Source organism: Lampetra fluviatilis, chromosome 42, assembly GCF_964198595.1.
Source record: "Lampetra fluviatilis chromosome 42, kcLamFluv1.1, whole genome shotgun sequence".
NCBI lineage: Eukaryota > Metazoa > Chordata > Hyperoartia > Petromyzontiformes > Petromyzontidae > Lampetra > Lampetra fluviatilis.
The window spans coordinates 10,556,252-10,570,148 of NC_136316.1; the positions used below are offsets into that span (position 1 = coordinate 10,556,252).

The 13,897-nt window shown below is 43.7% G+C and overlaps 1 protein-coding gene across 5 annotated transcripts in view; it reads left to right on the forward strand.

Annotated features, from left to right (window-relative positions):
• Window positions 1–13,897, forward strand: part of MRPL3 (mitochondrial ribosomal protein L3) — a 32,450-nt gene that overhangs the window by 1,327 nt on the left and 17,226 nt on the right. For all 5 annotated transcript variants that reach the window (XR_013639938.1, XR_013639939.1, XR_013639940.1 and 2 more), the window contains exons 2-7: window positions 1,892–2,079; window positions 7,366–7,457; window positions 7,567–7,665; window positions 8,245–8,344; window positions 10,499–10,559; window positions 12,582–12,690. Coding sequence is in view for 1 of the 5 variants with exons in the window: in XM_078875831.1 (XP_078731957.1) it covers window positions 1,892–2,079; window positions 7,366–7,457; window positions 7,567–7,665; window positions 8,245–8,344; window positions 10,499–10,559; window positions 12,582–12,690 (649 nt within the window). In the remaining 4 variants the exon portion in view is untranslated. The remainder of the gene's footprint in view (window positions 1–1,891; window positions 2,080–7,365; window positions 7,458–7,566; window positions 7,666–8,244; window positions 8,345–10,498; window positions 10,560–12,581; window positions 12,691–13,897) is intronic.

Consider the following 13,897-nt stretch of genomic DNA (forward strand, 5'->3'; position numbering starts at 1 on the left):
TGGAGCGGTGTGTAAACATCGCCACTAGGGAGACAAAGGCGGCCATGCGTAGTGCTGGCCACCCACCCCCTCGTGTGTCGTTCCGGCCTTCATAGGTGCTACTCGCTCACAGCACTGACCCAACAGTCTGTTAAACAGTTAAAGGCTATACGGGGGGGGGAGGGTGCTGGTCTTTGTTTATGTGTTAACCACTTAGCCAATGCAACGGCCATGAAAAGTGCCATTTAAGAACGTTTATGGCCAAGCTCGAGATCTTTTACCTTCTTCCTTATAACTGACTGCCTCTAAAAAATAAATACGTTCACTCTTTATGTACCGTCCTAAGATACGGTCACAATTAGATGTTTTATAAATTAACGAAACCCTTGGAAATTAGATACTCCAGCTCAAGGGATTATCCAAATGCAAAATGTTAACAAATATAACACTAGATTTGAAGCTTTCGTGACTGCAGGAATCCATACTCTTTGGTTCTTTCGGTAAAGTCACGTAGGTATAAAATAAAATAATTCACGACGTTCCGATTGCAACACAAGCAATCATCATCAGGTGGGAAAACCACAGCAATATTTTTTTTCTGAAGTCAGAGAGAGTTGCCGTGGTAAGAGGCTATATAGGTAAGAAAGGGGGGGAGGGGCAAGGGGGGGGAGAGGGGGTGTGGGGTAGGGGGAGCGCTGCGTGGACGCTAGGAGAGGGAACGTGAAGCTGGGTGGGGGGTAGAAGTGGGCGGGGCTGGAAGTGGGAGGCCGAGAGAGCTGGGGATGCAGGGGGGAAGTTAACTCGGAATAAGTAATATTTAAAAAAAGTTTTTTTTTAAACACGCTTGTATGAAATTTACTAGTAATGGCAGAACTCCCCAACTCCAGGAAGTGGCCCGAAGCTTGCCATAACGTAAAGGACCGTGGCCAATTACAGTTAACGTCAGTTGACCATGGACAATTAGACCCAAGCCAAAACGTAACATATAAAAAAGAATGTTTATAAATATATTTTTAATGATAGAATATAGTATTGTCATCAGTATGACATAAGCATACCAAGTTTGCAGCCGAGACCACATTGGCAAGTGGGTTAAAATTGAGTTACAAGATTTGAGGATACAACAACGACAACATCAACAGACAGAGTGAGTTAAAAGAAGGCGTGTAAAAATAGACTAGTACCCGGCCGATATGATAGACAACAACCACTATAAAGCAGTTAGGGTTTTACCTGGGTAATGACATCCTTCCAATGATTGCTCAATTTGTATCCATCTTCTTGGTTGAAGTTATGTCTGTTTATATATCTGGATGGCTTCATGAACAAACATTTGATAGCAGCCCGAAGGTTTGCAGAGTATGTTTGGATGTTTTGTTTGAGAAGAGACCAGACGGCTCGTTGGGACACTCTGTCTACAGGAAATCCACCCACACAGATTCCTATCTGAAACCTGATTCCCACCACCATCCGGCACAGAAGAATTCCCTTATCAAAACACTACACCATCGAGCCCCCTGCATTTCCAACCAACACCACCTAGCCAGTGAACTGGAACACGTACACCAGGCCCTCAAGATTAATGGGTACTCGGACCACATTCGCAAAGCTGTTTCTCCAACCATGGAGAAACAACCCCCTGAGAAGCCAATCAAAACCATCATGTTGCCATACATAGCAGGTGTGTTGCAATCGAAATGTCGTGATTTATTTTATTTTATACCTACGTGACATTACCGAAAGAACCAAAGAGTAAATATAACACTAACAGAATCCACAACATAGGGTACTTTCTGGGTTATTTGGTCAAACAACATAATTGTAATTTAATTAGGGTGATAATGATAACGGCAGTAATAGATACGGGGCGGCTGATGATTGACTGGACGTGATGTGTGCTGCTCATGTGCAGAGCCGGGTGTGTGGTGAGCGCGCGCTGCGTGTCACGGAGCACCTCAGACACGTGGTGGCACGAGCACCTCTCGGAGGAGAACAACGCCTTCCTGCGGCGCCACATCAAGCAGGAATTTACCGAGCTCACAGCTGCGCGCCTCAACCCCCTGAAGGATGAGCCATGGTCCCGGCACACGTGGACGCCCGGTCAGGGGCACGCGGGGACCCAGAGACCTGGCACTGCACATTCATTCAGCCTGCTACCAAGAATGGGCTTTCATTCTCTTTGTTGTTAATTTATATTTCTGTTGCATTGAAGTGAAACCCTTGCTTCCAATACAATCTCATTACGTGTTGTGGAGCATTACAGGTCATGTAAAAGGAGACCTCTTCTGTGTCTCCTCATTTTCGTCCATCAACCGGTTGGCCAGCTGCATTTGTGTACCTGAGTCTGCTTGATAGAATCCAACAGAAATTTTTGGTTGAGGCTTTTACTGATTTACTCAAGTCACACTATAATTTGATTGGATGTGGTACGTGCTGCTCATGTGGGCCTTACCTGGTGAAATAATAGAAAAAGTGTCGTGTTTAGTTTATTTCGTTGCTTTGATGTTACTCTTCTTTTGCTACTACAGGCATTTTTTTATGAATTTCACTCCTTAATACCTCTGTTAATGTCAAATCATTATTTTACCAGACAGACAGTTTCCTATTCTTCTTGTCTTTCAGTAAAGTCACGTAAATAGGTTCAAATAAAATAACAAAAAACTATGATCATAATCAACGATTTTTGGGTTTAGATCGCGTTATTTATAAATGTGTCGTAACCCTCCACCACCCGACACGGCCAATCAGTAAAAAAAGTGTCACGTTGACAAAAGACAAATAGTTCACTGCTTTAGCCCACCGGTGTGTTGAAGCGTGAAACCACAACATTTACAATTTGAGTACGACGTTTCGCTGGTAATTGCATCCAGCATCATCGGGCAATTCGCCAGAATGGTGAGGCTCTGCTGTGTCTCCCGTTCTTATATAGAGCAGCAGCAGGGTGACGTCATCATTAACTCATCAGGTGCAAAGATTTGAGGGGGGGTTATTGTAATTATATACTTGATTAGTAATACGGCTATTGTTACGATGCGAGTTGTAGATTAGTAATCATTTGGAATGTGTTCTATTGTGATTATGCTACATTAATAATCAGTTAGTGCTTGTTTCCCTTATAAGGAATTGTAATGCATCTTATTTAATAATACGCTTCCAGGCCGCACTAAGCCTGTAGCTGTCCGAGCGATTAAAGTTATTTCTGTTTCTCTCAATCTCAATGGATTCTCTAATTAGTCTTTGCCAGTAGTAACTAGTTTTACACAACACTTCAACGTTGTCAAAATCAATTGAGTGTCCCTGTTGGCAAGCATGTTCAGCCACTGCCGACAGTTGTGTTTGCGATAGTTTAATATTTCTCTGGTGTTCTTTTAGTCTTACACTAACGTTACGCCCTGTCTGTCCAATATAGCATCTGCCACATACACAATTAATCCGATATACACCTTCTGTTGATAATTGAGGTAGTTCGTCTTTAGTGCACGTTACTAGTTGTTGAATTTTGTGTACTGTACCAAATCTTACTGTAATGTTTTGCTTTTGCAAAACACGGGCTAATTTGTCAGTTACTCCTGAGATAAATGGTATTTTTATTGTTTTAATAATCTGATCGCTTTCAGCAGTGTTGCTTTGCGATCGTGATTTGGCATTTAGTGCTCTGTTAATTTGAGCATTATTGTAGCCATTCTGTCTTAGTGCTTCTTTAACATGTTTAATCTCTCTCACTAGACTTTCATCATCTGACACTGTTTTAGCCCGATGTATGAGCGTCTTAATAAGAGAGGATTTCTGAGCTGGGTGATGATGTGAATCTGCATTCAGATAGGCATCAGTGTGCGTTTGCTTTCTGTAAACGCTGTGTGTTATTTTACCATTTAGGCCATGCCCAAGTAAAATATCCAGGAACGGGAGTGTGTTATTCACCTCCATTTCCATGGTGAACTGAATGGCCGGGTTTTGTGCATTGAGATGATTTAGAAAATCGTTAAGTGTATCTTTACCATGTGGCCAGACAACCAAAGTGTCATCCACATATCTAAACCAAAAGGATGGTTTTAATGTGCTCGAGGCAAGTGCTCTGGTTTCCATGTACAAATTTGCTATAGCAAATTTGTACATGGAAAACTTTGAAACCAGAGCACTTGCCTCGAGCACATTAAAACCATCCTTTTGGTTTAGATATGTGGATGACACTTTGGTTGTCTGGCCACATGGTAAAGATACACTTAACGATTTTCTAAATCATCTCAATGCACAAAACCCGGCCATTCAGTTCACCATGGAAATGGAGGTGAATAACACACTCCCGTTCCTGGATATTTTACTTGGGCATGGCCTAAATGGTAAAATAACACACAGCGTTTACAGAAAGCAAACGCACACTGATGCCTATCTGAATGCAGATTCACATCATCACCCAGCTCAGAAATCCTCTCTTATTAAGACGCTCATACATCGGGCTAAAACAGTGTCAGATGATGAAAGTCTAGTGAGAGAGATTAAACATGTTAAAGAAGCACTAAGACAGAATGGCTACAATAATGCTCAAATTAACAGAGCACTAAATGCCAAATCACGATCGCAAAGCAACACTGCTGAAAGCGATCAGATTATTAAAACAATAAAAATACCATTTATCTCAGGAGTAACTGACAAATTAGCCCGTGTTTTGCAAAAGCAAAACATTACAGTAAGATTTGGTACAGTACACAAAATTCAACAACTAGTAACGTGCACTAAAGACGAACTACCTCAATTATCAACAGAAGGTGTATATCGGATTAATTGTGTATGTGGCAGATGCTATATTGGACAGACAGGGCGTAACGTTAGTGTAAGACTAAAAGAACACCAGAGAAATATTAAACTATCGCAAACACAACTGTCGGCAGTGGCTGAACATGCTTGCCAACAGGGACACTCAATTGATTTTGACAACGTTGAAGTGTTGTGTAAAACTAGTTACTACTGGCAAAGACTAATTAGAGAATCCATTGAGATTGAGAGAAACAGAAATAACTTTAATCGCTCGGACAGCTACAGGCTTAGTGCGGCCTGGAAGCGTATTATTAAATAAGATGCATTACAATTCCTTATAAGGGAAACAAGCACTAACTGATTATTAATGTAGCATAATCACAATAGAACACATTCCAAATGATTACTAATCTACAACTCGCATCGTAACAATAGCCGTATTACTAATCAAGTATATAATTACAATAACCCCCCCTCAAATCTTTGCACCTGATGAGTTAATGAGTTAATGATGACGTCACCCTGCTGCTGCTCTATATAAGAACGGGAGACACAGCAGAGCCTCACCATTCTGGCGAATTGCCCGATGATGCTGGATGCAATTACCAGCGAAACGTCGTACTCAAATTGTAAATGTTGTGGTTTCACGCTTCAACACACCGGTGGGCTAAAGCAGTGAACTATTTGTCTTTTGTCAACGTGACACTTTTTTTACTGATTGGCCGTGTCGGGTGGTGGAGGGTTACGACACATTTATAAATAACGCGATCTAAACCCAAAAATCGTTGATTATGAACAATATTGGTCGCGAAAGCCTACGTGTTAAAAAAACTATGATGTTTCGATCGCAACGCAAGCGGTCGTCATCAGGAAAAGGGGGTTAGCCTCTAAAGGCAAACTGTTTATAAAGGTTTGAAATGGGCGTAGCTCAAGTGTCATCAGCATGGGTGGGGCAGCTGATGTTAATGTAAGTGATGGTACTCGTAGAGGGCAACGACGGTGCTGGTGGTGGATTTCCACAAATTATAGGGATGCCAGGTCTAAAATGGAAACATAGCCAGTTATAATTTAAACTAGTTGATAATGTCCTTCCAGTGATTGCTTAGTTTCTACCCATCTTCTCAGTTCAAATTGTGTCTTTGTATATATGGATGGCTTCATGAACGAATCTTTGTTGATAGCCAGTGGGTTTGCAAAGTACCTTCGTCTTAGAGAAATCTATTTCATGTGAGCCCACTGCATTAAAATAATGATCAGCCACGGCGAGGTATTGGTCCTACCGTGTTCCAGGTCTGACTTATGTTCACGAACACGGTCCGAGACATGTCGCTTAGTTTCCCCAATGTAACTACTGCCGCAAATACAGCTTAGTTTGTAGACGCCAGGGTATTGCATGTCAGGGATCACATCCTTCACAAATGGGATCAGATCACGAATTTTATGTACTGTGTTAAATCGAACCTGTATCTTGTGTTTGCTCATGATTTTGGAAATCTTTTTGGTGACCTCTGCTATGTATGGCAAGGTGATGGTTTTGATTTTGTCCTCAGATGGTTCTTTCCCAATGGTTGAGGTAATAACTTTACGGATTGTGTAGTCTGAATATCCATTCGTCTCGAGAGCTTGGTGTACGTGTTCCAGTTCACTGGCGAGGTGATGATTGTCAGAAATACATCGAGCTCTATGGTGTGGAGTTTTGATGAGGGAATTCTTCTGGGATGGATGGTGGTGGGAGTCAGGTTTTAGGTAGGCATCCGTATGGGTGGCTTTCCTGTAGACAGTGTCCCATTGAGCCATCAGGTCTCTTTTGGATTAAAACATCCAAGAATGGTTGCTTGCCATCCTTTTCCACCTCCATGGTGAATTTGATGGCTGGGTGTATGGAATTGATGTGGTTGAGGAATTGGTTCAGAGCTGGTCGGCCATGTGGCCGACCAAGTAAAGACAGTTTTCTGTCATCCATACTCACTTAAACTACCATGTGGGGGACAGTACATCAGTTATCTCATTATATGCTATATTCTTAGGTTTTTTCGGTAAAGTCACGTAGGTAAAAAATTTAAATTAATAAAAGTAAAATAAAGATCAAATAAAAATCACGACGTTTCGGAGGCAACACAAGCTTCCGTCTTCAGGTGGAAGCTTGTGTTATCTCCGAAACGTCGTGATTTTTATTTTATTTTTATTTTACTTTTATTAATTTTAATTTTTTACCTACGTGACTTTACCGAAATAACCTAAGAATATGAATCCTTGCAGTCATGAAAACTTCAAATCTAGAATTATTATATGCTCTTACTCTCAGCTTTGGAACTCCCATCTATTGTGTTCATCCACAATTCAAGAATGGTGCTCATCTGTTGTAGTATCTGGGTAGCTAATGAGCCAACACGTCACACTGTAGTGAAGTCGCTGCAGTGATAGTGCTAAGTTTGTGTCCCGGAAAGTCATTTTAAATCTTTCTGTCCAACAAAAATTCAAATGCATGTCGGATAGCCCAGTATGCATAACCCATGTATGCATCTACAAACCAACAGCTGTTTGATTTTTAGATTATGTCTGTGCTCACTCGCAGTACTTGCCCCAAGAGTGTGCTGTGTGATGGCTGAACATGGTGCTGTGTGCGTTCAGGCTCACGGAGAGTTGGTCTTGTTGCTGTTAAACTGGGCATCGTGCCAGCCTGGACCAAATCTGGTGAAAAGCAACCCGTCACCGTCTTGCAGGTTTGTGTAGCTAGCTCTGTTCCGTGGGATCCACACGCTCACCAGCTGCCTGTCGGCCCCAGTGCTAATGTGGTCACCCACTCCACTCATGCCTCTGTATGCCGCACAGGTGCAGGACTGCCACGTGCTGCAGCACCTCTCCAAGGAGGAGTACGACGGTGTAACGGATGTCCTCCTTGTAGGCGGAAAAAACGTCTCTCCATTTAGTGTACGTCACTCACTGGTTGACCCATATGCTCGTTTGCTTGCTCGCTAGCTTGATAACTCGGTTACCCCTACGCTCACTTGCTCAGCCTGCGTTAACGGACTTGGTCACTTGCTTGCTTACTCAATTGCTTGCTCACTCACTGATTGTCTTATTAACTTCCTCATTCAGTAATTCGCTCACTCACACTTGCTGACTTGCAGACTAGCTACCTTGCTCGCTCAGTGACTCGCTCCTTCGCTCACATGCTTACTTAAAACACATTCCTTCGGAGTGGGCAGGTAGGAACTTGGTTGGACAGCGCATTCATGCAATCCGTGTCACGCAGCGCAATCTGCGTGGGGCGGCGCGTCACGTGGTGCTGAGCCTGCCCGAAGCGCTCTATGAAATACAAATCGAGGGCGGCGTGGCTATGCACGACAGACAGACAAATAATCCCTGTTGGGCAGTGTGGAACTGTTGTTCCTACCTGTATCACACACTTGCTTACTGGCTTGCTCATGCACTGTTGCCTAATTAAATAATGAACAATGTATTTAATTGCTGATTATTATGATAATGATTATGATGGTTCTGCCTCAGCACTCGAGGGTTCACTTGGAGCGGTGCCGCTTGGCTGGAGTTCCTCCCAAGCAGAAGGTGTCAGTCTTTGAGGTGTCCAAGCACGCCCTTGTCAAGCCAGGTGACAGCGCCTTCATACCCAGCAGTGCAAGACTTAAACCATTAACACTGCCATTAGCACCATCGCCAGAACCATGGACAGCACCACCATCAGTACCAAGTGCATCAGCACCATATATATCACTCTAAATACGAGTGCCATTGTGCCATCATCAGCCCCACCATCCTCATCACCACCAGAATTATGACCGGAACTACTATAACCATAGTGGATATCATCACCACTCTTGTGCCACTGTCAGCACCACGAACATCAGCACAAAAAATAGTTCCATCACAATAGACATCGCAACACTACCTCCATCAGCACCGCTATGGAGCAAACATCTCGCCTGAACCATCAAGAAATTACATCCAGTAATACCCCGATGTACGTCCTCCCGCTGTACGTACTTTAGCTTTAACCTACTCAACTTACTGATACCCAATCCCGTTTTATGTACCGTGGTACCTCGCCAGAACGCACTCGAGATTTACGAGCTTTACCGTTAAGACCCCGACGTTGTTTACACTGCACGTCGACATTTGGGCACCAGTTGGCGCCCACGCGTTAGTGTCCCTGACTGACTGGCTATCGTCTCTTCTATGGGCACACGTTCAGTATCAATATTTTTCCCCACATACCGTATTTATGACGATTATGTTTATACAAGTGTAAACTATTTTAATATGTTAAATAAATAATATATATAGTATAATAGACAAGGTAATATTTTAAAATATGAATAATATACACGTTCACACCGATGGTTGTACAGTATAGATGTGCAATGGGTTATTGAGCATCTTCAGTTTAGGTACTGCGCCAGGTTACGATCCACCATTCCATCTCTTTGCTTCGATTTAAGTACAGCAAAAGCTCTGTTATCCGGCACTTTACCACCCGAAATGGTTTATTAACCGGTGTCTGTCATAGACGGTGATACGAATCTTCCTTCACTTATCCGGAAAAATTCCGAAATCCATCCGGTATCTTGTCATGTGCTTCTCAGAGATCTGTTGTTTACGGAAGCTTTAGGATGCTGCCAGATGGTGGGGCTAGCAGCAGTCTCAATTGCAAACACAAGGTGCATTCAGAAGCAGCTGAGAGGCAGTAAATGTAGAGTATACTATTTACAGTGTAGTCTTAAGTTATATAATAAGTGTAGTGTTATAAGTGTGACACTTGAGCGATCTGGGTGTATGCCATATGCACTGCCTAACCTAAATTTGTTTCACTGTACTGTATATACAGTACTGTATACTGTACTTTAAACTATCCCACTGCTTTTCGACAATCAACTTGGAATGTGTGTATATTCAACTTCTTTCACACCATACATTAGCCGACCGTGCTCAACGGAGGTGCGGGGGAAGGACAACAAACTAAACAAAAAAAACAGTTATAAAGAAATTCGTTTTCAATTTAGATTTAACAATGCATAGCTCCAGTGGCTTCCTAATATCGGAAGGAAGAGCAGTCCAGACGGCCGCAGAAGCACGTCTGAAAGCGCGCGATGCAGTGACCATCTTTGTTCAATGGTTATCCAAAAGCCGCTGCGAAGATTACCGAAGTTTGTGTGATGGTTGATGCTCTTTGATGAGATCACCAACGTATTATGATTAATTTGTCGCAACCACTTTGTGTGTAATGAGTGAAACCTTATAGAATGTTCTACGACTTATTGGTGAGTACCTCTGTAAATGTCTTATATCATAGTTAAAATGTAGGCTTAGTTTTAGTCTTGAAGAGTTTTTTGTAATTAAAAAATTTGGTGAACTATAAGTATAACTCTCAAATAACCGGCACATTTGATTAACCGGCACCCTCCATTCCCCATGGATGCCGAATAACAGAAATTTTGCTGTACTTTCAATTTACGTTCTGGTTTTCAGGAACGCATCATGGGCGTAAACATGGTATGCCTGTCAATGAATACGAATGAGATCAGAAAGAACTGGTTCTTGCATTGAATTGTGACGATTCAGTGAATCACTGGGGTGGGGAGGGGAGGCAGCGGAACCAGTCCTTATCAGGTCATCACCAAGACTGCCACCATCACCGTGCACTGCCACCTTCATTACCTGCACCTTCAACAACACTGTCATCTGCACCCATAATTGACACCAGCGCTGGCTTGAATCTCACTGCTTTGCGATGCCCATCTTGTTGCAGGAACCCCGCTCTACGCCGCCCACTTTCGGCCTGGGCAGTACGTGGACGTCACGGCCAAAACGTGAGCGCCACTCCCCCCCTCCCCCACCCCGAGTTCTCAACCATTGGTTTATTCTCACCCTCTGATCCCCCTCCATGCTGTCACTGCCACTTAGAGGAAGACAAACCCAGAGAGCCCACACCTGCTGTATGACTGCAGGGAATTTTAAGTCTTCTTTTTCTCACCATCAAATAATAAAAGTTGTGTTGTAGAGCCCGCGGCACGCAGTGTAATTGTACGTATGTACATGTCTACATGAGCTTTTAATGTTTTGGGTTATAACGCTCATGAGATTAACTGGTAGAAGATGACCAGTAAAAGGTAAAGCCCTGGAATTGCTTGTTCATGCCACTGCTGGTGGAAGGGCTTCTTGAGAGAGAAAGTCTGAGACATACCATTGTGCATTGCCAAACTGGGTTGCTGGTATACATGTGTAGTGACGCAGATCGGAGACGATAATACTTGGAGGCACTTCTTTATTTCACAAGCACCATCGGGATAAATACACACCCTACGTGGGTGCACACTATTATAATTAAGACCGTCTATTGTCGGCGGCACTACTTAGAACAGTTGGTAGGCTGTCTGACTAACAGCACCCCGGGGTGGTGATGACGGAGACGACGACAAGGAGATAGTGACGACGAGATGGTGACGACGGTGATCTTGAACAGCACGACGGGGATTCCACTTCCAGCAACAGCCCCGAGCTCCCACTCAGGGCCCCCTCTTATACTCCTAGCGTGGTCTTGCTCCGCCCCGGCCACGCCCCCCTTCTGGAACCTACTAGCGGGTTCCCGGGGCTTCCCGATGGGCCCCTTTTATAATCTTTCCCATAGATGTCCCCCTTTCATATATATCGTGGTCTGCTAATGCGAATTCTGCTGTACACCGCAGTTACCCTTTTCCGCCAGCAGCCAGCCCTATACCCCTACACGTGTGAGGCTGAGTGTGTGTGGGGAGTGGTGCAACAGTGGTTCCTGTGCTGCACCACGAACCCAGTGACTGGAGTTTGATTCCCACTTATAGCCAACATTAGTGACGAATAAATGAACTGGTCCTGGGCCTCCCCTAGGTTCACTCGGCCTTAAATTAATATCTGGTGTAGTGTGTAAACATCAGCACATGAGAGGGAAAAATACGGCCGGGTGAGGTGCTGGCCACCTACCCCCTCGTGTGCCGTGTTGGCCTAAATAGGTGCGCGTGAACAGCACTTGCCCCAACAATCTGTTAAAGGCTACAAGGGGAATCTTTATCTACAGTATTGTAAAGGTATCCCTCGGTGTATGGATATTCGGTTTACGAAATTTTGCATAAACGAAATTGACAAATTATGGATACTTTTCGATAAACGAAATTTTATTTCTGCCTTCACGAAATTTCACTCTGGCACACCCCATGAGATTACACAAGAACCATACGGGAGGCTGCGTCGTCATCCATCCCCGACAGCGTCATGGTGTCCCTGTAGTGCAATAGTAGCAACACCTCCACATCACCTCTACAGTCATTCCAACATGCAGCAGATATTTAGTTGAGTTCCCTGAAAAGGATGTTTTAATTAATTAATTATTACTTTATTGCTTTAATAATTATGTTCTTTATTATTATTTTGTATTGTGAAAAGAGATATAGGTGTATATTTTTAGGTTAGGAGTAGAGTTGGAATGACTATCTAAAACACATCCCTGATTTTTTGTATTGAAAGCCGTTTATATTCACGAAATTTCAGTTTACTTGTGTTTTTTCAGGAAGAAGGCATCCCATTTGTAAATCGAGGCTTACCTGGCAACTTGAGTTCAATTCCTGAAATCAAATGGCCACGATATATAACTCTGGTGTAAATCGGTATTTGAGGCTAGCCTCGGCTGACTCGGGTTCAAATGTGTGCATTGAGGCGCTGTGACGAGGGTGGCCCGATGAGTGTGCCCCCGGCCACACCTTAAACCCCCCCTCCCCGCACCCCCCCACACCATGCTTTGCCGGCCTGAAAGCATGGTCCCTTGCGGTCTTTGAGGCTGATGTGTGATCTGTGTGTGGCAGCATTGGCAAGGGCTTCCAGGGCGTGATGAAGCGGTGGGGCTACTCGGGGCAGCCGGCCACTCACGGGCAGACCAAGACGCACCGGCGCATGGGCGCCATCGCGGCCGCGGTGAGAGAGAACAACCCTGGCGTTCCCTAACCCCAACAACAAACACGACCATTCCTTAACGCTGACAATATCGCTAACCTTAAACCCCATAACACTAGCGCCAACGTTCTGCTTAAGCCCAGTCTGTAATGTAACCCGAGTGTTAACACGAGGTAGAATCCCTGATTTCTAAACCAAACCTCAGCCTTGATCCACATGCTAGCATCGGCTCTAACCCCAACACCACCATGAGTCTTAACTGCCCTCTCTGTCCTGTGCCGGTATTTGCGCAATATTAATTTCATACGGGACTTTCACGAAGGAACTTATTTTTCACAAAGTCTGCAGTAGATTCAGAATAGGGGACGATGTTGCTCTATGTGATCCCAATTGAGTCATTTGCAGGTAATTTGTCAAATTTGGACTTGATGCGAGCACACAATGGCCTACTCTTTTTGAATGACATGACACGATCTTTAACAGACATCTTGCAGGCAATGCACCCACGGTATTATAAAATCCTAATCTTTAATTGGACTGGAAGAATCCGATGAGGTATGAAGCTATTTTTCACGGATGTCCTGTAGAGGTGGGGCATCAACATAGGAGTTCAAAGTAGAGAATGTAAGCAATTCACTCATGAACAAATAAAAATAAAGTATAGTAGAGGTTTTTTTGGGTTAGATCGCGTAAATATATAAATGTGTCGTTAAAGCCCGCCACCACCCGACACAGCCGACTAGTAAGGGTTGTCACGTGAACAGAACATCCACTTCGTCACTAGTCCAGCACACCGGTTTGTTGGAGAGCCAAGCCACAATATTTTAAATCTGAGTAGGACGTTTCGCTAGGATTACAACTAGCTTCATCAGGCGACAGCCAGATTTGTGGAGAAGTCTTACTGTTTCGTTCCTTATATAGAGGCGTAGATGTGGTGACCACGCTTCTGCGCTCTTGCACTCGCGTGGGGGGTGGGGGATTACTGAGGCAACGTACATTATGCATGTACATTATGCAAGCCCTTTAAACTTATCTTTCCTGTCTGTTGTGTTTGTTAAAATAGCCCTACCAACGGTAATCCCTATTGAAGTAGGCATGTATTTAAATAATGTATTATTTTATTATTATTCAATACCCTTGTTGTTATTCTGCCTTGCCCAAGCTTGCATTTAGTGTTGTCAAATCGGCAGGAAGTTACATACTTATATAATCTTGACTTAAAGCTTTC